This window comes from Takifugu flavidus, chromosome 9, assembly GCF_003711565.1.
Source record: "Takifugu flavidus isolate HTHZ2018 chromosome 9, ASM371156v2, whole genome shotgun sequence".
Taxonomy (NCBI): Eukaryota; Metazoa; Chordata; class Actinopteri; order Tetraodontiformes; family Tetraodontidae; genus Takifugu; species Takifugu flavidus.
The window spans coordinates 9,336,721-9,363,666 of NC_079528.1; the positions used below are offsets into that span (position 1 = coordinate 9,336,721).

General features: G+C 50.8%; 4 protein-coding genes across 6 annotated transcripts; 2 read left to right on the plus strand and 2 right to left on the minus strand.

Annotated features, from left to right (window-relative positions):
* The first annotated feature begins 85 nt into the window (after nucleotides 1-85).
* LOC130531453 (nitric oxide-associated protein 1-like) lies at nucleotides 86-6,628 on the plus strand. Of its 2 annotated transcripts, none has more exons than XM_057043482.1 (9): nucleotides 86-737; nucleotides 932-1,846; nucleotides 2,011-2,172; nucleotides 4,290-4,397; nucleotides 4,466-4,557; nucleotides 4,670-4,801; nucleotides 5,750-5,866; nucleotides 5,940-6,057; nucleotides 6,173-6,628. In XM_057043482.1, exons 1-9 carry the CDS (start codon nucleotides 530-532, stop codon nucleotides 6,511-6,513), a joined length of 2,193 nt encoding a protein of 730 aa, XP_056899462.1. In that variant the 5' UTR covers nucleotides 86-529; the 3' UTR covers nucleotides 6,514-6,628. The 2 variants fall into 2 exon arrangements, with proteins under 2 accessions (XP_056899462.1, XP_056899464.1); XM_057043484.1 differs by having other exon boundaries at nucleotides 523-737; nucleotides 873-1,846.
* On the minus strand, nucleotides 6,488-12,071 carry rest (RE1-silencing transcription factor). Its single transcript, XM_057043469.1, has 6 exons — nucleotides 11,919-12,071; nucleotides 10,760-11,033; nucleotides 9,766-10,287; nucleotides 9,531-9,691; nucleotides 9,349-9,432; nucleotides 6,488-8,829 (listed from the first exon to the last, which is right to left on the minus strand). The coding sequence occupies exons 2-6, from the start codon at nucleotides 10,996-10,998 to the stop codon at nucleotides 6,974-6,976; spliced, it is 2,862 nt and encodes a 953-aa protein (XP_056899449.1). The 5' UTR covers nucleotides 10,999-11,033; nucleotides 11,919-12,071; the 3' UTR covers nucleotides 6,488-6,973.
* A 1,871-nt stretch (nucleotides 12,072-13,942) lies between these two features.
* Nucleotides 13,943-22,084, plus strand: b4galt1l (DP-Gal:betaGlcNAc beta 1,4- galactosyltransferase, polypeptide 1, like). The gene is made up of 6 exons (XM_057043521.1): nucleotides 13,943-15,159; nucleotides 16,932-17,167; nucleotides 19,805-19,992; nucleotides 20,657-20,779; nucleotides 20,873-20,977; nucleotides 21,096-22,084. The coding sequence occupies exons 1-6, from the start codon at nucleotides 14,862-14,864 to the stop codon at nucleotides 21,223-21,225; spliced, it is 1,080 nt and encodes a 359-aa protein (XP_056899501.1). The 5' UTR covers nucleotides 13,943-14,861; the 3' UTR covers nucleotides 21,226-22,084.
* Nucleotides 22,085-23,778: 1,694 nt separating this feature from the next.
* exosc3 (exosome component 3) lies at nucleotides 23,779-26,842 on the minus strand. Of its 2 annotated transcripts, XM_057043537.1 has the most exons (5): nucleotides 26,556-26,842; nucleotides 24,654-24,803; nucleotides 24,417-24,568; nucleotides 24,179-24,348; nucleotides 23,779-24,095 (listed from the first exon to the last, which is right to left on the minus strand). In XM_057043537.1, the coding sequence occupies exons 1-5, from the start codon at nucleotides 26,778-26,780 to the stop codon at nucleotides 24,040-24,042; spliced, it is 753 nt and encodes a 250-aa protein (XP_056899517.1). In that variant the 5' UTR covers nucleotides 26,781-26,842; the 3' UTR covers nucleotides 23,779-24,039. The 2 variants fall into 2 exon arrangements, with proteins under 2 accessions (XP_056899517.1, XP_056899518.1); XM_057043538.1 differs by having other exon boundaries at nucleotides 23,779-24,348.
* Between the last annotated feature and the right edge of the window lie 104 nt (nucleotides 26,843-26,946).

Here is a 26,946-nt window from a genome sequence, read left to right on the forward strand (position 1 = left end):
TCGGATGACGTTATGTTTTGTAGTAACGTGGAATTTTAACTGAGCTGTCAGTAGTACCATTCTATAAATGTATTGAGTTTTTATTTTATTTTTATAAAAGTTACACGTTTTCTGTAGTTTGCGCTTTGTTATCTGCAACAGAGTGAGACCTCCTCCTCAGGCGACCGGACTTCGTTACGTTAGTCTTCGTCACGCTTTGTAACAATTCGATTTTTATTTTTTGAATGATTAAATTAATCACGTGAATTCGTACCCTTGAGCAAGGAACCGAACCCCCAAATGCTCCCATAAAGCCCTGCGATGAACTGGCGACTCATCCACGGGTGTCGCCTGCCTTCAACCCCGATCCCGAAGGGGATAAAAGAAAGAAATTTGTACCAGTGGCAGCTTTGAAATATTAAATATCCATTTTTTTAGTTGTTAGAAAATTACATTCTTCTTGACGCCACTTCCGTTCAGGAAGTGAGCGCGTGTTGGTGGTAGAAGGTCACGTGGTGGAAGAGTTTACTCGTATTCGGGAGACGTGAAGATGTGGAGCGTGTTTGGGACGAGCGTGTGCCGCGCGTTGTGGATATGCGTGAAAGGGCCTCACTCCCGCATCCTGTCTGCGGGGTCTGCGGGGTGTGCGCGAGGGCCACGCCTCACCCAGCGGCTCCGCTGCACACACGCCACGACAGTCCGGAGCTCCACTGTGGACCCGGAGCTGGAGGAAGAGTTCGTGTTTGTGGACAGTACAGGTGAGACTCCGGAGGCCTGACCTCTGACCTCTGACCTCTGTAGTTCAGTCTAACTACGTGGGGGGGGTTAGGGTCAGACGCTGATATTTAATGAAGGTCTGCTGATGGTGGCGCCGTTATTGTTTGTTCCTAAAGAGCAGCGTGAATATGAGCGTGCGAGTACATGCCAGACCACAAGTGTGATGTGTATGCAGATCCGGAGGAGGACCTTCTCCCTTGGTCCCCTGTGGCTCCGCCCACCAAACCAAGCGCCCGACCTTCTCCACGCCTGAGGCCGTTGGAGCAACAGCTGCAGATGTTGAGCGGTGCAGCACAGCAGGAGGTGGAACCAGACGATCTGATCCAGTTCCACGACGTTGACTTTCCCCTGGATGACGCCATCAAAGCCACAAAGAAGAGGAGAAAGAGAGGAGGGGAGAAGCGTGAACACGCCCCTTTTGGGACGCCAGACGTAGATCAGCCGTTCAGCGACACCTGCTGTCCAGGCTGTGGCGCTGTTCTGCACTGCACAGCTCCGGAGGTGCCGGGATACCTGCCCAGTGAGAAGTTCAAGGTTCTCCTCCACGAGGGAGGTCTGACGGGGGCCACCTGCCAGCGCTGCCACCTGCTCACCCACCATCATAGGGCCATGAGCCTCCAGGTCTCAGCAGAACAGTACCGGGCCGTGGTTCAGAACATCCAGCCCCTGAAAGCTCTGGTGCTGCTTATTGTGGACCTGCTGGACATCCCTGACTCCATCGTCCCTGACCTGCCAGAGCTGGTCGGGACCAACAAACACATCATCGTCCTCGGTAACAAGATTGACCTTCTTCCAATGGACTCGCCCAATTATCTCCAGCGAATCAGGCGCCATCTCACTCAGTGCTGCCACGATGCGGGCTTCGGAACCCAACTGGCCGACATCCACCTGATCAGCGCCAAGACTGGGTACGGCGTGGAGGCCCTGGTCTCCAGCCTTCAGCGGTCCTGGAAGTACAAAGGTGATGTTTACCTGGTGGGCTTGGCAAATGCCGGGAAGTCGACGCTCTTCAACACGCTGCTGGAGTCCGACTACTGCAAGTCCAGAGCCTCTGATGTGGTCCACAAGGCCACCATCTCACCGTGGCCGGGTAAGGAAAAGAACCCAGTTTACACCAGGGGCGTCACCTTTAGAACCCGTCCAGAGCTCCTCAACCACACTCATAAAACGAAACCAACACGGGTTTCTGGAAGGTTCTGTTAAAAGCATGTCATCGCCATGACAACGGGATTGTTTCTGCTGTGGTGAATTCAGGGACGACGCTGAACCTGCTGAAGTTTCCCATCATGAACCCGACTCCGCACAGGATGTTCCGACGGCAGAGACGCCTGGACGCCGCCAGACGGACGGAGGCGGAGCTTCCACAGGATGAGCGGAAGAGGCTGCAGCACCTCAGCAGGAAGGGCTACCTCGTGGGTGAGACGGCCGGGACGGACCCCCGTGTCCACCTGTCCTAAGCTCCACCCTCTCTATTCACCCCCGTGTCCACCTGTCCTCGGCTCCACCCTCTTTATTACCCCCGTGTCCACCTGTCCTCGGCTCCACCCTCTTTATTACCCCCGTGTCCACCTGTCCTCGGCTCCACCCTCTTTATTACCCCCGTGTCCACCTGTCCTCGCTCCACCCTCTTTATTACCCCCCCGTGTCCACCTGTCCTCGGCTCCACCCTCTTTATTCACCCCCGTGTCCACCTGTCCTCGGCTCCACCCTCTTTATTACCCCCGTGTCCACCTGTCCTCGGCTCCACCCTCTCTATTCACCCCCGTGTCCACCTGTCCTCGGCTCCACCCTCTTTATTCCCCCGTGTCCACCTGTCCTCGGCTCCACCCTCTCTATTCACCCCCGTGTCCACCTGTCCTCGGCTCCACCCTCTTTATTACCCCCGTGTCCACCTGTCCTCGGCTCCACCCTCTTTATTCACCCCCGTGTCCACCTGTCCTCGGCTCCACCCTCTTATTACCCCCGTTCCACCTGTCCTCGGCTCCACCCTCTCTATCACCCCCGTGTCCACCTGTCCTCGGCTCCACCCTCTTTATTCACCCCCGTGTTCCACCTGTCCTCGGCTCCACCCTCTTTATTACCCCCGTGTCCACCTGTCCTCGGCTCCACCCTCTTTATTACCCCCGTGTCCACCTGTCCTCGGCTCCACCCTCTTTATTACCCCCGTGTCACCTGTCCTCGGCTCCACCCCTTTATTCACCCCCGTGTCCACCTGTCCTCGGCTCCACCCTCTTTATTCACCACCCCCGTGTCCACCTGTCCTCGGCTCCACCCTCTTTATTCCCCCGTGTCCACCTGTCCTCGGCTCCACCCTCTTTATTACCCCCGTGTCCACCTGTCCTCGGCTCCACCCTCTTTATTACCCCCGTGTCCACCTGTCCTCGGCTCCACCCTCTTTATTACCCCCGTGTCCACCTGTCCTCGGCTCCACCGCTTCTATTACCCCCCCCGTGTCCACCTGTCCTCGGCTCCACCCTCTTTATTACCCCACCCCCGTGTCCACCTGTCCTCGGCTCCACCCTCTTTATTCACCCCGTGTCCACCTGTCCTCGGCTCCACCCTCTTTATTACCCCCCCCGTGTCCACCTGTCCTCGGCTCCACCCTCTTTATTACCCCCGTTTCCCCCGTGTCCACCTGTCCTCGGCTCCACCCTCTTTATTCACCCCCGTGTCCACCTGTCCTCGGCTCCACCCTCTTATACCCTCTTTATTACCCCCGTGTCCCCCGTGTCCTCGGCTCCACCCTCTTTATTCACCCCCCTGTCCACCTGTCCTCGGCTCCACCCTCTTATTCACCCCCGTGTCCACCTGTCCTCGGCTCCAACCTCCTACATTCCTCTTTATTACACCCCCGTGTGTTCCACCTGTCCTCGGCTCCACCCTCTCTATTCCCCCCGTGTCCACCTGTCCTCGGCTCCACCCTCTTTATTCACCCCCTGTCCACCTGTCCTCGGCTCCACCCTCTTTATTACCCCCGTGTCCACCTTCTGTCTGTCCTCGCCACCACCCCTTTATTACCCCCGTGTCACCCTGTCTCGCTCCACCCGCTTTCCCCCTGTATTCCCCTCCCCACCCCCGTGTCCACCTGTCCTCGGCTCCACCCTCTTTATTACCCCCGCGTGTCCACCTGTCCTCGGCTCCACCCTCTTTATTACCCCCGTGTCCACCTGTCCCCTCCACCTCTTTATTACCCCCGTGTCCACCTGTCCTCGGCTCCACCCTCTTTATTACCCCCGTGTCCACCTGTCCTCGGCTCCACCCTCTTTATTCCCCCGTGTCCACCTGTCCTCGGCTCCACCCTCTTTATTCACCCCCGTGTCCACCTGTCCTCGGCTCCACCCTCTTTATTACCCCCGTGTCCACCTGTCCTCGGCTCCACCCCTCTTTATTCACCCCCGTGTCCACTGTCTCGGCTCCACCCTCTTTATTACCCCCGTGTCCACCTGTCCTCGGCTCCACCCTCTTTATTACCCCCGTGTCCCCCCTGTCCTCGGCTCCACCCCTTTATTACCCCCGTGTCCACCTGTCCTCAGGTCGTGTTGGCAGAACTTTCTTGTCAAGCGTCACAATGAGGAGAGAGGAGATTGAATTTGACCCGGACACTCTGGCGTTTGGACAAACCGAGGAGACGGTGACAGCAGGTTAGGAGAGACGTCATTGGTTCATTCGTACGTTGCTCCATCATTGTGACCTCTGACCTCTCTTCCAGTTCCCAACATGCCTTCAGACGAGTTGACTTTCAATGAGCTGAAAGATGCCCACTGGCTGTTTGATACTCCGGGGATCATGAAGACACAGGATGTGGGACATTTGACTAAAAACAGCCATTATTGCTAAATGAATGACTCATTAATGCTAAATGGGTCAGCCAATCAGCTGCCAGCGCTCATACCTGTCCCCACCTGTCTCTCAGATCCTCAGTCTGCTAACAGAAAAGGAAGTGATGTCAGTGGTCGTCACTCAGGCCATCATCCCTCGGACATTTGTGTTGAAGCCCAGCACGTCTCTGCTTGTGGGCGGCCTCGCCAGGATCGACTTCCTGCAGGTCGTGAGGGTTTTATCATACGCACCCATAAAGTCAACACACGATTCTTCACAAGATCTTGTTTTCACATGTTTGGTGCTAGCTTTAGCATCATTATCTGAAGCATGACTCTGTGTTTGCAGTAGAGCGAGCCGCCAGTCATGTGACCCCTGCACGCATCATTGATGCTGATTCCTGATTCCCAATAGCTGACAGTGCTAATAGTGAATGAGTAATGCTGTGAAAGGGTGAATGCATATTTGTAATGTAAAGAATGTGGTGGTCAAAGATGACTAATGCACCTTTTATAGTTACTGTGCCTGTAACATTTACAACGCATCAGAAATGGTTCCATTTCATGCTAACACTAGTCCAGACACATGTTAGCTGCTAACACTAGTCCAGACAAATGTTAGCTGCTAACACTAGTCCAGACAAATGTTAGCTGCTAAGACTAGTCCAGACACATGTTAGCTGCTAACACTAGTCCAGACAAATGTTAGCTGCTAACACTAGTCCAGACAAATGTTAGCTGCTAACACTAGTCCAGACAAATGTTAGCTGCTAACACTAGTCCAGACAAATGTTAGCTGCTAACACTAGTCCAGACAAATGTTAGCTGCTAACACTAGTCCAGACACGTTAGCTGCTAACACTAGTCCAGACACGTTAGCTGCTAACACTAGTCCAGACAAATGTTAGCTGCTAACACTAGTCCAGAACATGTTAGCTGCTAACACTAGTCCAGACAAATGTTAGCTGCTAACACTAGTCCAGACACGTTAGCTGCTAACACTAGTCCAGACACGTTAGCTGCTAACACTAGTCCAGACACATGTTAGCTGCTAACACTAGTCCAGACACATGTTAGCTGCTAACACTAGTCCAGACACATGTTAGCTGCTAACACTAGTCCAGACACATGTTAGCTGCTAACCTCCCTCACCCCGTCAGCTGTGTGTCCCACAGGGGGGGAAATCCTGCTGGTTTTCAGTCATGGCCTCCAGTCAGGTCCCCGTCCACATCACCAGCCTGGACAAGGCCGATGGTGTTTACGAGAAACATGCAGGAGAGGTCCTGCTGGGGGTGAGAGCCTGTGGTCACATGGTCAGCCTCAGCTGTTTGAACAGGTGCACTAATCCCTGCGTGTTGCCTTCAGGTTCCGATGGGAGGGCCTGAGCGTATGAGGCAGTTTCCTGCCTTTGTTCCTCAGGATTTAAGGCTGGAGGGTCGAGGTTACCTGGAAGCTGCTGCTGACATCACTCTGTCATCTGCAGGTAAACCTGTTCTGCCTCTCTGGACTCGGAGTGGCAGCATTTCAAAATGAACCTGGCTCCAAGTCTTTGACCCCTCCAGGGTAATGTTGGGCTGTGATGTCACCTGTCCCTGCAGGTTGGGTGGCGGTGACGGCAGCGGCGGGCGAGCAGCTGCTCCTGAGGCTCCACGGTCCACAGGCAGCAGCCTTTAGAGTTCGGACCCCCCCCCTGCTTCCCCACCTCATTTCCCTGAAAGGAGAGCGGATCCGAAAATCTGCCGCCTACAAAACGATAAAACCGGCCGCGGCGCCGGGCGGTCTGTTCACCTGCACACCTGTGGGAGGAGCTTGTCCACGGGCAGGACGGCTCCAGTTGCAGAACCTTAAAATGAGTCGGTGTTGCTCAGTTTCGTCCGCGCTGCCGTCACGTTTCCGCAGTCATGAAAAAGAAGTGGTGAGCAAAGGGAAACTTTATTGATCCCTGACTGGTGGAGTTAAAAGGATCCGAACGAGCGTTAGTACAGCTGATGACAGCAGAGGGTAAAAGAAGCCCAACAGATGGTGTTTAATAAAAAATAGATTTGTCCTACAAACGTTTGCTAACATTTTCAAGATGCATTTTATGAGGTTAAAATGACAAAAAATCTGACGTCCGACTCATGAAACTGCGTAAAACTCCGAACAAACGCTTCCGCTCCCATTTTGGCCTCTTCAAAAATATTGCATACATTTATTTACAGGTTTGGTTCCAAAGTGACAAAAGTAACCAATCAGATTTTGTTCAGGAAGAAACTCGGTTCTGCCCAAAGGAGCAGTTCTGTCTCTGAAAGGCTGATTGTCGACACCACTGACGGATGTCGGTTTGGCTCTGTGACCCAAACCGACATCCGTCTCACTCCGGGTTGGTGAGGACGGCGCCGCTCCGCCGCTGGCCGACCTCATGTCTGTGCGCCCGCTGCCGTGTCCATGTAGTACACGTTGACCAGGTGGCGGTTCAGGTGGCGGCGGTACGCCGCCTCCAGGGGGAAGCAGCGGTCGCAGAAGATGCACATATGACCTTTGAGCTCCGTCGGCGTCGGGAGCTCTGCCGTCGGGGTTTCGGGGTCGTTGGCCAGTTTTCCTGAGCCACCGTTGCTGTTGAGGCCCGAGTCTTCGCTGCCTTCGGAGGCGCTGTCGCTGATGTCACTTCCCCCTTCGTGGCTGCTGTGGATCCCCTCGTCATCCTCTGGATCCGCAGGTTTGGCCAGATCAACAGGAAGCACCAATGTGGGAGGGGAGGTAGGGTGGGAGAACATGAGAGAGGCGTCCTCGTCCAGACGGCCGTCCGCCACCTCTGCTGGCCCGTTGACGGGCTGAGCTGGTTCTGCTGGAGCAGCAGGTCTCGATGGCCTGTGGGGAGGTGGTTCTGGTGGCGGCAGCCTAGATGGATCTGGAACCTTTTCCACTGTGTTCTGGGGGTCTGTCACGCACACTCGTGTGAGGGATGAGTCCGAAGACAGTTGTGGCTCTGTTGGGTTGGGAGGAGCGTCCTGAGCCCCCCTTGGGTCCAGTCCTAAAGCACCAGGGGAATCCTCCTTTGTGGCTGAGCTGTTGGGTTCCGTGTCGGGGTTTTCTGTTGAGCCTTGAGGCTGAGCAGGTCCTCCTGAAATCTTGTTGACAGCCAGGTTGTCCTCATTAACCGAGACATTTCTGGACCTCTTCTGCTTCGTGGTGAACGTTGACCTGGTATCACCGATCTTCCCAGGACCTTCTGGAATGGGATGTAGCTTCTCTGCTCCTTTTGTCCTTCTGGTCTTGGGTGGCATGTCACACAAGGACTTGGTGGGACCTGGTGCCTCGGCCGATCTCCTTTTTGGGGCTTTTTCTTTGGCGACCTTTTTCTCTGGAGTTTGCTGGGAGCCGCTGAGGTTTTGCTGACTGTCGTCTGCATGTCTTGAGCATTTTTCTGAGTGTTGCGACCCAGATTTTCTAGACTTATTGAGACCTTTCTTCTTCTTTCTGCTGCTCTGGTTTTCTTTGTCCTTGTCTGGTCTCATTTTTCTTTTATCCTCAGATTGCCGTTGGTCAGGTTTCAGTGTCTGGTTTGGTTCTGTGGGATTCTGCTCCTCTGCCTGCAGCTTCCTAACCTTCGTCTTGGCCTTTCCGTCTCCAATCTTAGTCGCTGTTGTGGACCCAGGATGGATTTCTTCCTCGGGAACTTTTTCATGAGCCCGCTTAACCTTCTGCCTTGTGGTGATCCTTTTCTCCTGTTCTTTAACTTTCCCAAATTTCTCTCTCTCCGAGCGGGAGGTCTTGTCCTGAACCTTATCGGGAGCTTCAGTCTGAGCTGACTGGCTGTTACCTGGCCGACTGCTCCTCCTAATGGACAGATTGATGGGGTTTGCATCCGTACCCTTGTCCCTGTTGTCCCTATCCACCTCAAAGTCCTCCCGAGTATCGCTACGCTTGTGCACGCTGGAGTTTTCCTCTGCACCATTAGGACCAGCTTTTTTGACACGTAGTTTGACCTTGGAGATGTCCATGGCTACGTTGCAGCCTGCATGTCTGGACTTGATGTGGTACTGAAGATTGCACTTCTTGGAGGCAGCGTACTTGCAGACGGGACAGAGGAACTGCCGAGGATTCAGGTGCAATTCAACGTGCTTCTTGTAGTTGCTGCGGTCTGCGGTCTTATAGTCACAGTATGGACAGGACAGAGGTTTGGGCCCGTTGTGGACTTGGCGAGCATGCCGAGTTACCTCATGCTGGTTGGCTGCCAGGTAATTGCAGCTCTCGCATTTAAATGGACGCTCTCCTGCACACAAGTGAACGGAGATATTGAGAATTGCAACAATTACAGATGGTTCAGAATATTATGATTGTGATCAAACTCTCGGCTGCCACCTACAGGCAGAACTCGGAACTGCCACCAGTAATCTCAGCTGATTCAAGTCGTGGCAGGTAATCAATAAATGGTTGAGAATCAAGGGTTAACCCTGGTACAAACTGTTGATCTGAGCCGTTTGGAAATATTCAAAATGTTCTCAATAGGTTCTGGGTGTTAGGGGTCCAGTCAATCACTCACCGTGTAGGTGCAACATGAAGAGCCTCAGCGAGAGCAACACAAACATGATACAGTCAGCGAGAGGAACAATGTCAGTCAGAAATAACAGCAAACTTTGCTTTGCACGCTCACAGCTATGAGTGGGTCCGATACATCCCAAAGGCCCTTTCTCTGCCCTGACTGCAGGTGTGGCTGCAGGTCAACACAAGTTTTGGGTTTGTTCGGCACCTGTCTAGGCTGCTCCCAGGTCAGGCAGGTCAGACTACTCACCAGAGTGAGTCCTCATGTGGCGGGTCAGGTGGGTCTTCTGAGAGCTGGAGTAGTCACAGTAGAGACACTGGAAAGGACGAACACCTGCGCACAACAGACAGCGTCACTGCGGGTGCTCACCTGCCCGTGTGTGTGGACGTGGGCAGTCCTTACAAGAAAAGGTGTGTGAGTGACAGCATCACCTGTGTGAGTGCGGATGTGTTGGATGTAGTTGCTCTTGCGGTCAGAAAAGTAGGAACACTGGCTGCAGGTGTGCAGTTTACTGGGGAAGTGGTTCCTCAGGTGTTTCCTCCAGTGGTACTGGCTAACGGTGGTGTACGGACACAGCGTGCACTTAAACACTCTGCACACACACACACAAACGTCAGGGTTGGAACATGTCACCCCTCCCGTGTGTCCTCGGTCCCTCCGTTCTACCTGTGGTCATCTCCCTCCTTGCTGTGGTGCTTCAGGTGGGCGATGTAATGGTCGAATCGGTTGGTGTTGTAGCCGCAGCGTTCACACCTGATCAGACCTTTGCTGTCACCTGTGTCCCCCCCACTGTTCTCCGCCTCTCCGCTGGCAGCTGCGTCTGCGTCCCTGGTCTTGTTCCTGCTGCGCCCCTCCACGTGGTTCACCACCATCATCTTGCTGGCGCTGTGAGTGCGCAGGTGCTCCACGAACTGCTGCTCGTTCTGAGCCTGGAAGTGACACGGCTTACAGTAGAAAGGCTTCTTTTTCTTCGTGCCGCCGGGACCTTCGTTGACTTTGCCGTCCTGTTCGGAGGGTTTCGTGCTGGCCAGGGGGCGTGGCCTCGCTCCAGCAGGCGGGGTTTCAGCTTTGTTCCTGTCATCCTCGCCACTTCCTGTGACCACAGGGTTGACCTGTACTGTGGGATCTGGAGACTCGGGGTACTCGATAACACAGAACTCTTTGCAGTTCTGGTTGTCATCAGTGTACCTGGAGATAGAAACAGGCAGAGTGGATGAGCAATCGGGACGATTTAACCCTAACCAGCTAGATCCAGAATATCTAGAGTTCCTCTCACACTGGAGTTACACTTGTCTTTAAATAGTACATTAAAAAAATGTGATTATAATAGTGATTAAAAAAACCAAAGCACCGATTTGTCTAGAAAGCCTGTTTATTAATGACTATGAAATTGGCATCCAAATGATCTTTTAATGTTCTTTAATAGTCTTTTATTCACCACTGTTGCTCCTCCACATGACACCAACGGCCCCGTTCGGACCGACCTTTGTCCAGCTGTCTCTATAGTCCCCAAACTAACCGTCACAATTTTATCTGTGTGACTACGTTGATCCGTGAGACGCAGGTTTATCCTGGAGCGCCATCGGGGTCAGGATGAGCCCAGGAGCACCGAGTGATCGTGTGTGTGTGTGTGTGTGTGTGTGTGTGCGCGCCGGGTCACCTGCTGCCATTGTCCTCATCGCTGTCCAAGTAGCTGCTGCCCACCGTCTTCAGCTCCATCATCTCTTTCTCGTCCAGAGCACCTCCATCGCCATCTGCCGCCGTCACCGCTGCCACATTCGCCAACATCACCAGCTGAGGGGGGGGCGGCGCGTTCTCGTGCAGGTCACAGAGGGTTGGACTGTTGTCCATCAGAGACATGCCCAGTGGCCCTGCTGAAAACATGGTCTGAGCAGCCATGTTGACCTCTGACCTTTGTCACCAGTAAAGAGACGCTGCGGACAGACGGGAGACGACGGTCACAAGTGTTTTAACATTTCTGTATTTTATTGCATTTTCTTTACACACATCTAAACATTAAATCCACCCAATAGTGCTAACTGGACCGAAGAGTAACAAAAACAGCGGTCTTCTGCCCTCCAGACTACAAACTGCCCTCCAGGATGTTTACTGCCCCCTGGTGGCTGCAGGTTCCTGGTGCCTCACTTCATGGAAATCAGCAGAATTTCTCTGGACAAACGATGGTCACGTGGTATCGTTCTACTTCTTTCCAAATGGAACTTTTAAAACCTCGTACAAGCTGCACGCCCTGGTGCGCGCGCACACGCACCGAACCCGTCGGCCATTTTGAAGCAGCACCACGGAACCATCGACAGCACCGTGGAAAACCCCCAAACCCGCTGAAAAGTGCAAGTGAAGAGCACATTAAAGTGTCTCAAAGCAGTTAGAAGAGCTCAGCGCGGAGCTGAAGCGCAGCTCGTGTTTGGGTTCGAAACGGGAAAGTTCCGTGCGCGGATGCAGCGGCTGTCTTTCAACTTTCTGCCTTACTGAGTAGATGAATGTTGCATATGACGTCAAACGCTACAGACGGCCTTTTGCTCAAAGTTCGGATTTGCAGCTTTTGTTCGGTTCAAACTTTGCGGAGACGCAGAGTTTGGAGGCGGCTGCGCCATCGGTGCTCCCGCTGAGGCGGAGAACTTTCCCGGTCTGGACCTGCTGGGAGTGTTAGCCATGGTCCTGATCAGCCCCGGACAGCGCCTTCTTCTCCGCCTCAGCGCCTCCATTTTCCTCCAAACTTTGCAGCTTCTCCGTCCGGGAAACGGCCGTTGGGCCGGTACCGACCCACGGTCACCCTGTACCGAACCGCCCCTGCGACTCACCAGCCTCCGGTCCTCACTTCGACACACTTTGCTCGACTTTTCCCGTCTTCCACACTTTTTAGTCTTCGACGCTCCACGCAGGCAAGAAGTTTCCGCACATTCCTCAACAGCCAACGTGCGTCAGCACCGTGACGTCATCGCGTACAGGAAGTTCCACATCAAAACAATCAGAACGTTTAATTAAACTGTCCACGCAAGTTTGGACAGGGCGACCATTACAACTAAACTGCCTTCCTCACCCACACGAGTTCGGATGAGTTGTGCACGTTTCGCAATAGTGATACAATTTGCTTCAATTTATGAAGCAAATCTATTGAGTCATGATTTTTATTGTGCATGTCATGTGCAATCATTAAATGGTTGAAAGTTAGACACATGACATAAATACACAATACTCTTAAGCAGGCTTACAGAAAAATCAACTCCCTTTTTGACTTAATCACGAGTGAAACAGCGACACCTGGTGGACTCAGTATATACCAGTATATACCAGTATATATCAGTATATACCGGTATATACCAGTATATATCAGCATATACCAGTATATATCAGCATATACCAGTATATACCAGTATACAGTATATCAGCATATACCAGTATATATCAGTATATACCAGCATATACCAGTATATATCAGTATATATCAGCATATACCAGTATATATCAGCATATATACCAGTATATATCAGCATATATACCAGTATATACCAGTATACAGTATATCAGCATATACCAGTATATACCAGTATATATCAGCATATACCGGTATATATCAGTATATACCGGTATATATCAGTATATACCAGTATATATCAGCATATACCAGTATATACCAGTATATACCAGTATATATCAGCATATACCAGTATATATCAGTATATACCAGTATATATCAGTATAACATTATAGGTAGGTTTTGTTTGCTGATATATTACATCCAGCCTTATCTATGAGAAAGGTGAAACACGTGCCTGGCTGACCTGAGTACTATATTTCAATCCAAAGATTATCTTTTAAAATGTTTTCAAAACTGGACAATATTTGGCACGTTGTGTCTGGTTTCAATTCTTTAACTACAGTAAAGATGTCTGGACATGTGAGGGCAACAGGGATTGTGATGTGAACTTTTCTTACCTTGATAATATGCATTTTGCCACTGGTGCTGTTAGATGATGCGCTTGCACATTACCACGTGCACATTGTCCAAAGACACCATGGAAGATTAGAGCACAAAACTGGAGGCAAACTTATTGACGTGTGACCTTTATCATCTTATATAAAAGATGGATACCTGATTTTTCCATTGAAGCACAGCTTCGTGTCCGACTAAATACATTTATTTCAGTGGTTAAACTGTCTTTTATTTCACTTAAGAGCAATGGCTGAATCTCAAATACCAAAGAACATCCTGTAACAGCAGGGCTTCGTTGTCCTCCAGGTTCCAACAGGATTCTTTCGGTCCAAGACACTTGGAGCTGCAATGACAGATGATTTAACGTACATTACAGAAGGTGACTTGCTGTCAGTATTAAAGCCCATACAAGCCAGAAGATTGGTCGATGCCTGCACCCATGAGGCCAAATCCACCACAAAAGCTCCTTTTCACAGCAAGTTTCTTTGAGAGAAGCTAATAATCTGAATTCCATAAGTGGTTCATAGACAAATCCTGATTTTGACAAATATATTGTCATGATGTGAGTGTCATTTTATTGAATAGAAAATTTGTAATTTAAATGGAACATATGCAGATATTCAAATGATAACTTGAAATGCATTCCCTTCAGTGGTTCCACAGACTGTAAACATACAAGGCTTCAAATATCTCTTTTCTTTTCTTGTCCAGACTAAACCACTCGGCTCTGGCCTCCCAGACTACTAAAGGCACTTACTGTCAAAGCACTAAAGAAAATAGTACAATTATAAAATGCATTTTGCTCTTTTACTGTCCTCATGTGTCGGTGACATGTTTTTAAATACTAGAAGATGGTGCTGATTTATAAAAAGAAAAATGTTGAATTGAACTTTCCACAGAAATGATGTGACGGAAGGGGGACCAGTCCTCAGAACTAGCTGGGAACTAGGGACCAGACTGACCAGTAAACTGACCAGTAAACCATTCTAATGAAGGTTAGGGTTCGGGTGATCATGAAATGATCGATGATCATGCAAAACATCACGTAATTAGCGACCATCGAGGTGATTAAAATAGCAGCGTGATGTGTTCAAAGGGATTTAAAATGGCTGAAATATAGGGCCTGTTTGTCGGAGCTGTATTTGTCCAGTAATTGAGGATTAGACTGGAATGTTGAAATGTGAGGGGAGAAGAAACGGAGCTCTACAGCCTGGTTTCCATGACTTTAGTCCTGATCAGCTGTATCTGGTGACCGGGATCCTGCAGCTTCTCGAAACGTCTTCGTCATTTTGCGGCTCCGTCTGTCAAGTATTGACTTCGGGGAGGTCTTTGAACGCCCCTCGCCCGAACCTTCTGGCTCCTCCCACATCGCGAGTGCCGGAGCCCCAGCTCGGGTTCTGTTTCGTTTGGGCCTCTTATCTACTGTCATCGGACTCCCGTTTTGTTGGAGTTCTGCCGAGTGTTGGCTGCGCTGCGGACACTTTGGGCACCGTTGGAGCAGTCGGAGAGAAGTCCGTTACTTTCTGGTCACGGTAGGCCGAGTTTCCTCACTTTCAAGAGTTCGGGCAGAAAGCTGACGCAACCGGAGGTTTCCAGCGGCTCCGCGGGCTCCTTCGTCCCCAAACACCGTGTTGTGCTGTCAGGCTCCTTCTCAGGAAGCTCTCACGCCGTCATTATCAAGACTAAAGAGTACAAAACTTTCGCTGCGAACTTCTTCAAAATGGAGTCGGAGCGCAGCAGCTAACAGGCGGTCGGAGCCCGGGGCCACGAGCTGCTTCCTTCCCCGCTACACGGAACCCGAACCGCGGAGATGGCGGCAGACGCGTCCGTCAACTTCAACCTTCTCCACAGGACCTGTAAGCTGGTGGTGCTCCTGTGTTTCCTTCACATCTCCGTCACTGTCGTCTTCTACATCCGCTCCTTGGACGTTCGGTTCGCATTCGTGCAGAACCAGCAAACCTATAATAATGCCACACAATCGAACCAGGTCCGACACCGTGAGGTCACCTCCCATGTCCAATCTCAGGAGACCCAGAAGAACCCCGACAAGAAGGAAGAAGAGCCGCCAAAGGAGCTGGGGAAATGCCCTGAGACCTCACCCCTGCTGGGTAAGAGCGCGGTCTCATGTTCTTCACCTGTAGTTGCAACGGTCACGTGACGCCCGACTGTCAGTGCCTCAGGTGGACCGTGGTACTGGACCACAAGCAGAATGGATCTTATTTAAACAGCTAATCATAACGGAGCTATATGGGTGTTTTAAAGAACTCGGTCATCTGGGTTGAACTGATATCCAAGAGTCTTCTTCAGCTCTGGTCAGGATCTTTAGTCAGAGCTTCATAGGAGAGCGTTACAGTGGGGCCTCTACTTATGAATTTAATTCGTTCCAGAAGTTGTTTTGTAACCTGAAAATTCCGTAAGTAGAGACGCGTTTTCCATTTAAATGCCCTAATCCATTCCAAGCCCCCAAAAATTCGGACATAATCTTTTTTAAATAAATCATAATAATGCATCAAATCATGTAACAAATATATGTTACAATTAGATTACCGCACAATAAATGTAGAAATTCAGTGCAAGGCTTCTCCGGGAACAAAATGAACTTTATTACAGGCTAATCTTACATTAGCCGTCATTACTAGCAACGAACGTTAACACTTGTGGTAACACCGCCATCTAATGGACAAACATACGAACGCCCACAATAAATAAAAGTGAAATGAAGGCGACGCTGGGATACACACAAACTTGTACATATTGACGTCCCTCCTAGCCAATGGGATGACAGGAAGATGCTAGGCGATAGCCAATGGCAGAGCAGCTACAAGCATGTTTGCATCGCTAAACTCCGCGAGCTGCGAGTAGCAGCGGTAGCGTATTTTTGACCTTCGTATCCTAAAATTTCTGAACAAGAGGAAATATTTTCCCGTTGAGACGCTTTGTAACCTGAAAAAATCGCATGTAGAGACGTTCGTAAGTAGAGGTCCCACTGTATTTCCAGGACCCATTTGTGATGTGGGAGAGAAGGAGGGATCCAGGGAGATCCAGAAACATCCAGAGTATTTGCTCCAGAGCACCAAACACCCTAAAGCCTCTCCCTAACCCTAACCCCCTAAAGCCTCTCCCTAACCCCCTAAAGCCTCTCCCTAACCCTAACCTCGCCTAAAGCCTCTCCCTAACCCTAACCCCCTAACCTCTCCCTAACCCTAACCCTAACCCCCTAAAGCCTCTCCCTAACCCTAACCCTAACACCCTAAAGCCTCTCCCTAACCCTACCCAAACCCTAACACCCTAAAGCCTCTCCCTAACCCTAACACCCTAAAGCCTCTCCCTAACCCTAACCCCTAAAGCCTCTCCCTAACCCTAACCGCCTAAAGCCTCTCCCTAACCCTAACCCCCTAAAGCCTCTCCCTAACCCTAACCCTAACCCCCTAAAGCCTCTCCCTAACCCTAACCCTAACACCCTAAAGCCTCTCCCTAACCCTAACCCTAACACCCTAAAGCCTCTCCCTAACCCTAACCCCCTAAAGCCTCTCCCTAACCCTAACCCTAACCCCCTAAAGCCTCTCCCTAACCCTAACCGCCTAAAGCCTCTCCCTAACCCTAACTGCCTAAAGCCTCTCCCTAACCCTAACCCCTAAACCCCCTAAAGCCTAACCCTAACCCTAACCCCCTAAAGCCTCTCCCTAACCCTAACACCCTAAAGCCTCTCCCTAACCCTAACCCTAACCCCCTAAAGCCTCTCCCTAACCCTGTTTGCTCACCTGGGATAATAAAATATAGGAGCTAAACATCCTGCCATGATCAGGTTTTGGAAGCCATCAAAGACCCTTCCAGGGCCAGACGATGTTCTGATTGACTGAGTGGTGCCGTGTGTCCTCAGTGGGGCCTCTACGAGTGGATTTTAACATCCCAGTCAGTCTGGATGAGGTGAAGAAGGTGAACCCTGCAGTTCAGCCTGGTGGGAGATTTAAGCCAAGACAGTGTGTGGCGCTCCAGAAGGTGGCCGTGATCATCCCGTTCAGGAAACGAGAGGAGCATCTCAAGTACTGGCTCTACTACCTGCACCCCATCCTGCAGAGGCAGCAGCTGGACTACGGAATCTATGTCATCAACCAGGTACCGTCATGTTACCGCCACACGTGCACACGTGCATTCCGGTGATTCTTGCACTTGCTGAAGTCATCTTTAAAATTTCAAAATAGTTCTGGCTCCAGTTGCATAAAGGAGTGGTTAAAGGGGTCAACATGCCTTCATGGTTCTGGACGCGCTACAGATGTCTGAGGCTCCGTCGCTGTTTTGGCACATTTACTTGCATCAATCGGTCATGTTAGATTCAACAATTTGTTGACATTTTTTGTAGTGTAACAGCAAACGGAGCATTAAAACTTTGATATCATCATCATCATCATCATCATCATCAACCACTGAGCTCCTGTTGTGTCCAGAACCCACCTCAGATGGGGTCCACATTCTCTCCATTAAACAAACCACTGGAGTGTAGCCAGTCTGGTCTTGGTCACATTTGATAACCTGCCGCTCACGGGTCAGAACTGCTACGCGTTTATCACGGACGTCCTCCTGAAGGAGGCCAAACCACCGTCGGAACCTTTTAATCACCCTCAGGCCCAAACATTCCCTGAAGGAGTACCTGGCAGAGGGGTCCGAGGAGTTGGTGGGGGAGGCTGGGCGGTGCTGAAGAACGCTGGGGGGCTGAACACGCCTGTTCCAAGCTTCACTTCTTCGCTTCATCGTTTCACTGCGTTTGTGTTCGGACTTTGATGAAATGGAGCCCAAGACAGCCAGGCTGCCCAGGCTAAGTGGAGATAAAGGTTTATGGAGACGTCACTGGCAAATCAGCTAAGCGCAGATGTTGTGAGAACGCTAACAGAAAAAGTTGACAAGTAGATAAAAAGTTGCTCGGGCAACATGACAGCTGTGAGCGTGCATGATGGAACCTCTCAGGTGTCATGCCGCACACCTGTGGCACGTTAGATGTGTGGCATGACACGAGCCTCGTCACCATCGTAGGGCTAAAACAGCAGAACACTAAGCTCCTCCCCCTCTCTCTTCAGCACCGGTGTGCTGTGATTAGCACACTGGTGCAGCACTGGATCACCCGAGCACTGTTTCACTGGATCACCCGAGCACTGTTTCACTGGATCACCCGAGCACTGTTTCACTGGATCACTGGATCACCCGAGCACTGTTTCACTGGATCACTGGATCACCCGATCACTGTTTCACTGGATCACCGGATCACTGTTTCACTGGATCACCGGATCACTGTTTCACTGTCACATCACCCCGATCACTGACTGACTGTTTATCTAACCCTGCCTGTTTATCTCTGTCTGACTGGGCTGCTGCTTCCTGCGGAGTTTGACTCACACTTCTCTTGTCTCCTCTTCCTCTGGTTTCCTGCTCCTTCCTGTCTCCTCTCTCCTCTTCCTCTGGTTTCCTGCTTCCTTCCCTATCTCCTCTTCCTCTGGTTTCCTGCTTCCTTCCCTGTCTCCTCTTCCTCTGGTTTCCTGCTTCCTTCCTTCCCTGTCTCCTCTTCCTCTGGTTTCCTGCTTCCTTCCCTGTCCTCCTCTTCCTCTGGTTTCCTGCTTCCTTCCCTGTCTCCTCTTCCTCTGGTTTCCTGCTTCCTTCCCTGTCTCCTTTCCTTCTGCATGTGCGGCTGCAGCTGCTGAGGACACTCAGACGCCTCCTCGGCTGTCAGCAGCGTTTTCAGAGGCTCTGCTGGTAATTCAGGCGTCTTTTTCTTTGTCTTTCTGCTGTTGTCATGTTGTGGCTGAGTCCATGTTCACACACACACACACTCACCCACCCACACTCACACACACCCACACACACTCACCCACTCACACATACATACACCCACACACTCACACACACTCACACACACACACTCACCCACCCACACTCCACACACACCCCCCACACTCACCCACCCACACACTCACCCACCCTCACTCACACACACACACACACAACAACACACACTCACCCCCCCACACTCACACACACCCACTCACCCACCCACCCACACACCCACCCACACTCACCCACACTCACACACACACCCAACTCACACACACACACACACCCAGCTGGCTCCTTCCCAGAGCACACGTGTTTTTACTTCATACGCTGTGTTTTGCTGATGACATCTTTAGATTTATTAAACCTTTTTACAGCAGGTCCTTAAACACGCCTGCACGTTCCAACACCGGTTGTTTTGTGGGTGCTTGTGCCATTTTTGCAGCCTGTCAGTTTATTGTAATAAAAAGTGATTTTGTAATAGCTGTAAACTGAATAATTAGCAAAGAGCTCTGGCTCAGAACCTGTTAGCAGAGAAAGATCCATTAAGATCACCGAGCCAGAACTCAACAACTGGTCATGATGAAGAGAGCAGATGTTATTGAGGAGGAGGAGTAATGCCCCCCCCACCCCTGCCCCCCCCACCTGGCTGCCGTCTACGCTGAAGGACAGATGCTAACTGGCTTTGATCTTCTAGCCAAAAGCTCCTTTTACATTAGCGTTCACCAAGTGGCTCCACGAGAGGTGCTGATGCTGTCGGCCTGTGACGACCAGCGTTCTTCGGGGAAACTTTGGCTTTCTTTATTATTTGTAATGATAATAACTGAAAACTGGGTGACTTTAGATGTTAAACTTTAGATGATTCATGTTCTGGAGCTTGGCTGCAGCAGACTTCTGTCCAATCAGGCACTGAGGTGTGTTTCTGTCTCTCAGGATGGAGACGAAACCTTTAACAGAGCCAAGCTGCTGAACGTGGGCTACATGGAGGCCCTGAAGGAGGACAACTACGAGTGCTTCATCTTCAGCGATGTGGACTTGATCCCCATGGATGATCGGAATATCTACAAGTGTTTCAGTCAGCCTCGACACCTGTCCGTGTCCATGGACAAGTTCGGCTTCAGGTGAGAACACAGCACGAAATTCAGGGGTCTGACCCAGCTGCCTTTGTGTGAACGAAGTCAGCAGCTCCTCGCGGGGCCACGAGCTGTTCCGCTACGCAGGATCCACTCGTGCGCTCCGGCGGCGTTCCCATCACCGGTAGTAGCTCCATAGTTCCCCCACTCTGAGGAGTGGGGAGCCAGGTCAGTCCTGGTGTGTCTGAAGGACCACCAGACCCAGAACATGATGCTCATGAAGATGAGGGAAGGTCAGAGCCAACAGTCTGGAACACCATGTGGTCTCTCGGGTCCCAAGTTAAGACCTACGCATTGGGTTCACCCGTATCTGAACGCATGAAAACTGCTTTTGTTAGTGTGAACATTTGTCATTTTCTGCTAATAAAAGCTTGAAATAGAAGTAATTATTTTAGTTGTCAGTAATTTAGAGTATAAAAAGTGTTACAAAAGTTCTTTTTACTCAGACACACCTACAAATGATGAAAGCTCTCGTTCTGCCGCGGTCTCTGTGATGGTGACATGAAGGAGATGATGTTGACAGGAAGCAGCAGCTCTTCCTGTTTCCTGTCACGCACGTGCTCACGTGCTCCAGTGAATCACATCCAGTCACCAGAGGTCCAGACAAGAGCGTCCAATGGTGATGAACTCAGCCGTGCTCCCTCTCCTCCAGGCTGCCGTATCATCAGTACTTTGGAGGCGTGTCCGCCATGAGTAAAGAGCAATATCTGAGGATCAACGGCCTGCCCAACAACTACTGGGGCTGGGGAGGAGAAGACGATGACATCTACAACAGGTACGGCGCGCGCACGGGCGCACGCACGGGCGCACGCACGCACGGGCGCACGCACGGGCACACGCACGGGCTAATGTCACTGCTGGCTTTCAGGCTGGTGTTGAAAGGAATGTCCATCTCGAGACCGAGCGCAGACATCGGAAAATGTCGGATGATCCGACACGAAAGAGACCAACGGAACGATCCCAACCCTCAGAGGTAACAGCAACACACACCACCGCCGCCAGGTGGCGCTGCTGCAACAGCCCAGCTGGTTTTCCATTAGAGAGACGGCAGCAGAATTCCTGAAGACTGATGGTCCAGTTTGATCTCTCAGGTTTGACCAGATCGCTCGCACCAGAGACACCATGAACACCGACGGGATCAACTCTCTGACCTATCGCGTGATCAAGGTGGACAAACTGGACCTGTTCACCAAAATCACAGTTGATGTGGGGAAGCCATGACCCCCCAGGTCAGCGGACAGGAAGTTGCTGGATCACCAACCGTGCCTTTAATGCTTGAACCCTCAGGCCTCTGGGCCGCCACGTTGGACAGCTGGACTTTGTTCTTCTGGTTTTGCACAGCCTGGTTGATGCTTGCTGACTGTTTATCTGCTGCTGCTGCTCATCTGTTGCTCTGACAATCACCACTGGTCACATGACTGATCGCTGGGTGTCGGGATCTTTGGATCTGGTGTGTTTGACCTGATCGATCCGCCTTGTTTGGGCTGGGATCCCTGATCTTTAACCTTCCCACCTGTGTGAAAGTGTCATGTGTTGTTTATCTTCCTGTCACGACACATTTAGAACATAATTTACAGACTATTACCCTCTCTAAGATAAACAAGTGGAAACAGTTCACCTGTTCTACAGCCTCTCACCTGTTCTACAGCCTCTCACCTGTTCTACAGCCTCACCTGTTCTACAGCCTCACCTGTTCTACAGCCTCTCACCTGTTCTACAGCCTCACCTGTTCTACAGCCTCTCACCTGTTCTACAGCCTCACCTGTTCTACAGCCTCTCACCTGTTCTACAGCCTCACCTGTTTTGCAACAACAAAGCTGTAAGAACCCAGACCAGGCAGCTCTTCCTGGATCTAAACACCCGTGTGTGTGTGTGTGAGCTCTGTTTTGTGATCAGCTGACCAAATAAAATCTTTTTGCTGCTGCAACCAAAGACGTCATGTGACACCGAAGCTTTACGCTCCACTGGTTTTGTGCGACCGTGTTGGTGTCTGAACTGATCGATCATGTTCACTCATCTATAAGTGAATCAGCTGCATTGTGCCTTAAAGTGATTGAATGATTAAAAGATTGCTGATTAATTGTGTGAATTGTTTTCTTGTAGCATTCCAATAATAAGTTACAGGTCCTCCGAGGTCGTCGCTCCCGTTCACACAGGGAAGCATCGTTACTGTCGCCGGTCCGACACAACGTGGTTGATGTTTGGGAGACTGAAGCAAGAGCTTTTCCAGGTGGTCTTTGTCAGATGAGGATGGAACCCACAACCTTCCTCTAACTTTAGTGCTGTATAGGATTGAGTCTGGATTCTCCTGAGAGAAGACCCAGTTCCCTCTGCTGGACCAGAATCAGTCTGATGATCATTTTGGTTTTTAAATCCTGATTTTTCACTAAGTCACTAAAAATAGAAATGTGAAAGTTGATAAAAAAAAGCTTGTGATCATATCAGGTCTGCCACCTGCTGGTTCAGTTTGTCATTAGCATCAGCAGCTAAAGCAGTTCTGTCAAAAGTGAGCTGAAATCTGTGGACCTGTTCTGTCACATCAGGGTCCTTATTAATCATTAAACACCAGGATTGAACATTTATTAATCATTAAACACCAAGAGGGCGGCACGGTGGTGTGGTGGTTAGCACTGTTGCCTCACAGCAAGAAGGCCCCGGGTTCGATCCCCGGTTGGGATTGATTGGGGACTTTCTGTGTGGAGTTTGCATGTTCTCCCTGTGCCTGCGTGGGTTCTCTCCAGGTACTCCGGCTTCCTCCCACAGTCCAAAGACATGCATGATTGGGGATTAGGCTAATTGGAAACTCTAAATTGCCCGTAGGTGTGAGTGTGAGAGTGAATGGTTGTCTGTCTGTATGTGTTAGCCCTGCGATTGACTGGCGTCCAGTCCAGGGCGCCCTGCCTCCGCCCATTGAGCTGGGATAGGCTCCAGCCCCCCCGCGACCCTCAGTGCAGGAACAAGCGGTAGAAAATGAGTGAGTGAGTAAACACCAGGATTGAACATTTATTAATCATTAAATACCAGGATTGAACATTTATTAATCATTAAATACCAGGATTGAACATTTATTAATCATTAACACCAGGATTGAACATTTATTAATCATTAAACACCAGGAGGGCGGCACGGTGGTGTGGTGGTTAGCACTGTTGCCTCACAGCAAGAAGGCCCCGGGTTCGATCCCCGGTTGGGATTGATTGGGGACTTTCTGTGTGGAGTTTGCATGTTCTCCCTGTGCCTGCGTGGGTTCTCTCCAGGTACTCCGGCTTCCTCCCACAGTCCAAAGACATGCATGATTGGGGATTAGGCTAATTGGAAACTCTAAATTGCCCATAGGTGTGAGTGTGAGTGTGAGTGTGAGTGTGAGTGTGAGTGTGAGAGTGAATGGTTGTGTGTCTATATGTGTTAGCCCTGCGATTGACTGGCGTCCAGTCCAGGGTGTACCCTGCCTCCGCCCATTGTGCTGGGATAGGCTCCAGTCCCCCCGCGACCCTCAGTGGAGGAACAAGCGGTAGAAAATGAGTGAGTGAGTGAGTGAGTAAACACCAGGATTGAACATTTATTAATCATTAAATACCAGGATTGAACATTTATTAATCATTAAATACCAGGATTGAACATTTATTAATCATTAAACACCAGGATTGAACATTTATTAATCATTAAACACCAGGATTGAACATTTATTTATCATTAAACACCAGATTGAACATTTATTAATCATTAAACACCAGGATTGAACATCTATTTATCATTAAACACCAGGATTGAACATTTATTAATCATTAAACACCAGGATTGAACATTTATTTATCATTAAACACCAGGATTGAACATTTATTTATCATTAAACAGCAGGGCACAGGGATGATCATTAGTCATCTGCTAATTCTGGTCATGTAAACGGGCTGACAAACATCACAGAACATAGCTGAAGGCGCGGTCTGAAGGTGGTTGACATCACAGCTGAATAATTCCAAAATAAACACGTCTCACTAATGCTCTTCCATTTCTTTCCCTTTCAGATCTTTATAGTCACATCCTCCACCTTTGCGATGGGCAGTCGATTAGCGCCGACCGTCCACGCTTTGCTAAATGTTGAGGTCCAGCCAAGGAAACCTGGATGGTGATGGGGGCTACAGAGGCCCCTGTGAAACTCTCCTGAATAACTGACGTCTCTGTGGCGCCGTCATGGTGTCGCAGCATTGCAGCAGGTTAGCAATGATGAGAGTCCTCTGGGTGCTGGAGGACTTGAGCCACACACGACCGTTGATCCCCACCAGCAGCTCACAGGGGACCAGCTGCTGCAGGTCAGAACGGATCTCACTGTGAGGGGCCAGCAGCCTGTGGGGGGCGCTCTACTTTAGTACAGAATACTACAGGGATGTGCTCACATGCACCAAGGGGCTTACCTTCTGACCAATCCCAGAGAAACCGTGAATAACAGACCTCCTTCTCCAAATATTCCCATCCCATTTGCTCGTCCCGAACCATCAATACATGCCAGCTCTGGTTCCATGTCTTTATTGGCAACGATGAAATGAGCAAATACCAGGTCACCCACCTGTAACAGGTAACACAGTGGGAGGGTTTCCACAGCTGGTCCTGGCTGACAGAAGAGGAAAACTTGTGATTCTTCCTTGACTCACCTGAACATTGGGTCGGTTCCTCTTGGTGGCTCCCTCAAAGGCCAGGTAAGACAGAGATGCCTGCTCACTTCCTCCAACATCCACCTTGAAAATGTCGCCTGACTTGGATGTCACAATGCCAATGACCGCGTCTCCTTTGGTGGGGACATACTGAGCAGAAACACAGGCTGTGTCCATAACCACCTCTATACCCGACACAGGCTGTGTCCATAACCCCCCCCATACCCTACACAGGCTGTGTCCATAACCACCTCTATACCCGACACAGGCTGTGTCCATAACCCCCCCTATACCCTACACAGGCTGTGTCCATACCCCCCCCCCATACCCTACACAGGCTGTGTCCATAACCACCTCTATACCCGACACAGGCTGTGTCCATAACCCCCCCCATACCCTACACAGGCTGTGTCCATACCCCCCCCTATACCCTACACAGGCTGTGTCCATAACCACCTCTATACCCGACACAGGCTGTGTCCTATAACCCCCCCCATACCCTACACAGGCTGTGTCCATAACCACCTCTATACCCGACACAGGCTGTGTCCATAACCCCCCCTATACCCTACACAGGCTGTGTCCATACCCCCCCCTATACCCTACACAGGCTGTGTCCATAACCCCCCCTATACCCTACACAGGCTGTGTCCATAACCCCCCCATACCTACCCTACACAGGCTGTGTCCATAACCCCCCCTATACCCTACACAGGCTGTGTCCATAACCCCCCCTATACCCTACACAGGCTGTGTCCATACCCCCCCCTATACCCTACACAGGCTGTGTCCATAACCCCCCCTATACCCTACACAGGCTGTGTCCATACCCCCCCCTATACCCTACACAGGCTGTGTCCATACCCCCCCCTATACCCTACACAGGCTGTGTCGATAACCCCCCCCATACCCTACACAGGCTGTGTCCATAACCCCCCCTATACCCTACACAGGCTGTGTCCATACCCCCCCCTATACCCTACACAGGCTGTGTCCATAACCCCCCCTATACCCTACACAGGCTGTGTCCATAACCCCCCCCATACCCTACACAGGCTGTGTCCATACCCCCCCCTTACCCTACACGGCTGTGTCCATAACCCCCCCCATACCCTACACAGGCTGTGTCCATACCCCCCCCATACCTGACACAGGCTGTGTCCTAACCCCCCCTATACCCTACACAGGCTGTGTCCTAACCCCCCCTATACACTACACAGGCTGTGTCCATAACCCCCCCTATACCCTACACAGGCTGTGTCCATAACCCCCCCCATCCCCTACACAGGCTGTGTCCTAACCCCCCCTATACACTACACAGGCTGTGTCCATAACCCCCCCTATACCCTACACAGGCTGTGTCCATAACCCCCCCTATACACTACACAGGCTGTGTCCTAACCCCCCCTATACACTACACAGGCTGTGTCCATAACCCCCCCCCCCCATACACTACATAGGCTGTGTTAGGGTAAAATATCGCATTTTCATAAAATGACCGCTGAATGTTTTTCTGATGGGTTAAAATAATTAAATGGACCTGGCCACTTTTCCCGGCGACCGGTTCGTAATTATTATGCGACACCATGACGTCACTTTACGTGCGCCGTAAATGACGCTGTTGTCCGAATACTAACTTTAAATTGAGTGCGCTACGTAGTTCACTCAATCCATGTCCCCCATGTAGTGAGTAGTGAACAGGGAACGAGTGAACGAGTGTGTGGTTTCGGAAACAACCGCACACTTTAGCTCTGAAGCTTCATTTCTACCCTCTTTTTGAGAGCTTGCAGCACCGAACAGGAAACACGGACGGATTTAACCAAATGTCTCGTGCCTCTAGTTAGCAATAGTTTCCATTCAAACTATAATATCAGATACAAAACGGGCTCCGCTTAATCTCACCCTTTTCTGTTGTGAGTCCATCCAGAACATGTTGGGCTCTTTGTGCCGCAGGACACCGCTTTTACACACTTGAAGCCGGTCTGCGCTGCGCATCAAGCCCGGACCACACACCACCTTCTCCGGCTGAACATGAGCCGTGAGAGAGATGGTATCCTCGGCGCCACAACAGAATTCATCGCCTGGGACCAAAATTTGTCCAACTTTATCTTTGAGAGCAGAAATCATCGCTGCATATTCTCACGTGCTGCTGTTGTTTGGCGGACTTTCAAAATTGTGACACACCGGAAACAGGAAACAGCCTTTTCTAGAAACAACGACAAAAATAGAAGACCCATTTATTTATTTTAATTCTTTAAAATTACATGGCATGTTCATGATTCGTTTTGCGAGT

What these genes read in the sequence shown, in the direction of transcription:
- b4galt1l (XM_057043521.1), top strand. Translation starts at nt 14,862, where the DNA reads ATGGCGGCAGACGCGTCCGTCAACTTCAACCTTCTCCACAGGACCTGT. An exon ending in GAATCTATGTCATCAACCAG is followed by an intron (nt 17,168 to 19,804) that starts GTACCGTCATGT and finishes TCTGTCTCTCAG; the next exon opens with GATGGAGACGAAACCTTTAA. An exon ending in ATGGACAAGTTCGGCTTCAG is followed by an intron (nt 19,993 to 20,656) that starts GTGAGAACACAG and finishes CCTCTCCTCCAG; the next exon opens with GCTGCCGTATCATCAGTACT.
- LOC130531453 (XM_057043482.1), top strand. Translation starts at nt 530, where the DNA reads ATGTGGAGCGTGTTTGGGACGAGCGTGTGCCGCGCGTTGTGGATATGC. An exon ending in CACCATCTCACCGTGGCCGG is followed by an intron (nt 1,847 to 2,010) that starts GTAAGGAAAAGA and finishes TGGTGAATTCAG; the next exon opens with GGACGACGCTGAACCTGCTG. An exon ending in CCAGGATCGACTTCCTGCAG is followed by an intron (nt 4,802 to 5,749) that starts GTCGTGAGGGTT and finishes TGTGTCCCACAG; the next exon opens with GGGGGGAAATCCTGCTGGTT.
- exosc3 (XM_057043537.1), bottom strand. Translation starts at nt 26,780, where the DNA reads ATGATTTCTGCTCTCAAAGATAAAGTTGGACAAATTTTGGTCCCAGGC. An exon ending in TGGACTCACAACAGAAAAGG is followed by an intron (nt 24,804 to 26,555) that starts GTGAGATTAAGC and finishes GTTTCTGCTCAG; the next exon opens with TATGTCCCCACCAAAGGAGA. An exon ending in CATGACGGCGCCACAGAGAC is followed by an intron (nt 24,096 to 24,178) that starts GTCAGTTATTCA and finishes CTCAACATTTAG; the next exon opens with CAAAGCGTGGACGGTCGGCG.
- rest (XM_057043469.1), bottom strand. Translation starts at nt 10,998, where the DNA reads ATGGCTGCTCAGACCATGTTTTCAGCAGGGCCACTGGGCATGTCTCTG. An exon ending in GATGAGGACAATGGCAGCAG is followed by an intron (nt 10,288 to 10,759) that starts GTGACCCGGCGC and finishes TTCTATCTCCAG; the next exon opens with GTACACTGATGACAACCAGA. An exon ending in AAGGAGGGAGATGACCACAG is followed by an intron (nt 9,692 to 9,765) that starts GTAGAACGGAGG and finishes GTGTGTGTGCAG; the next exon opens with AGTGTTTAAGTGCACGCTGT.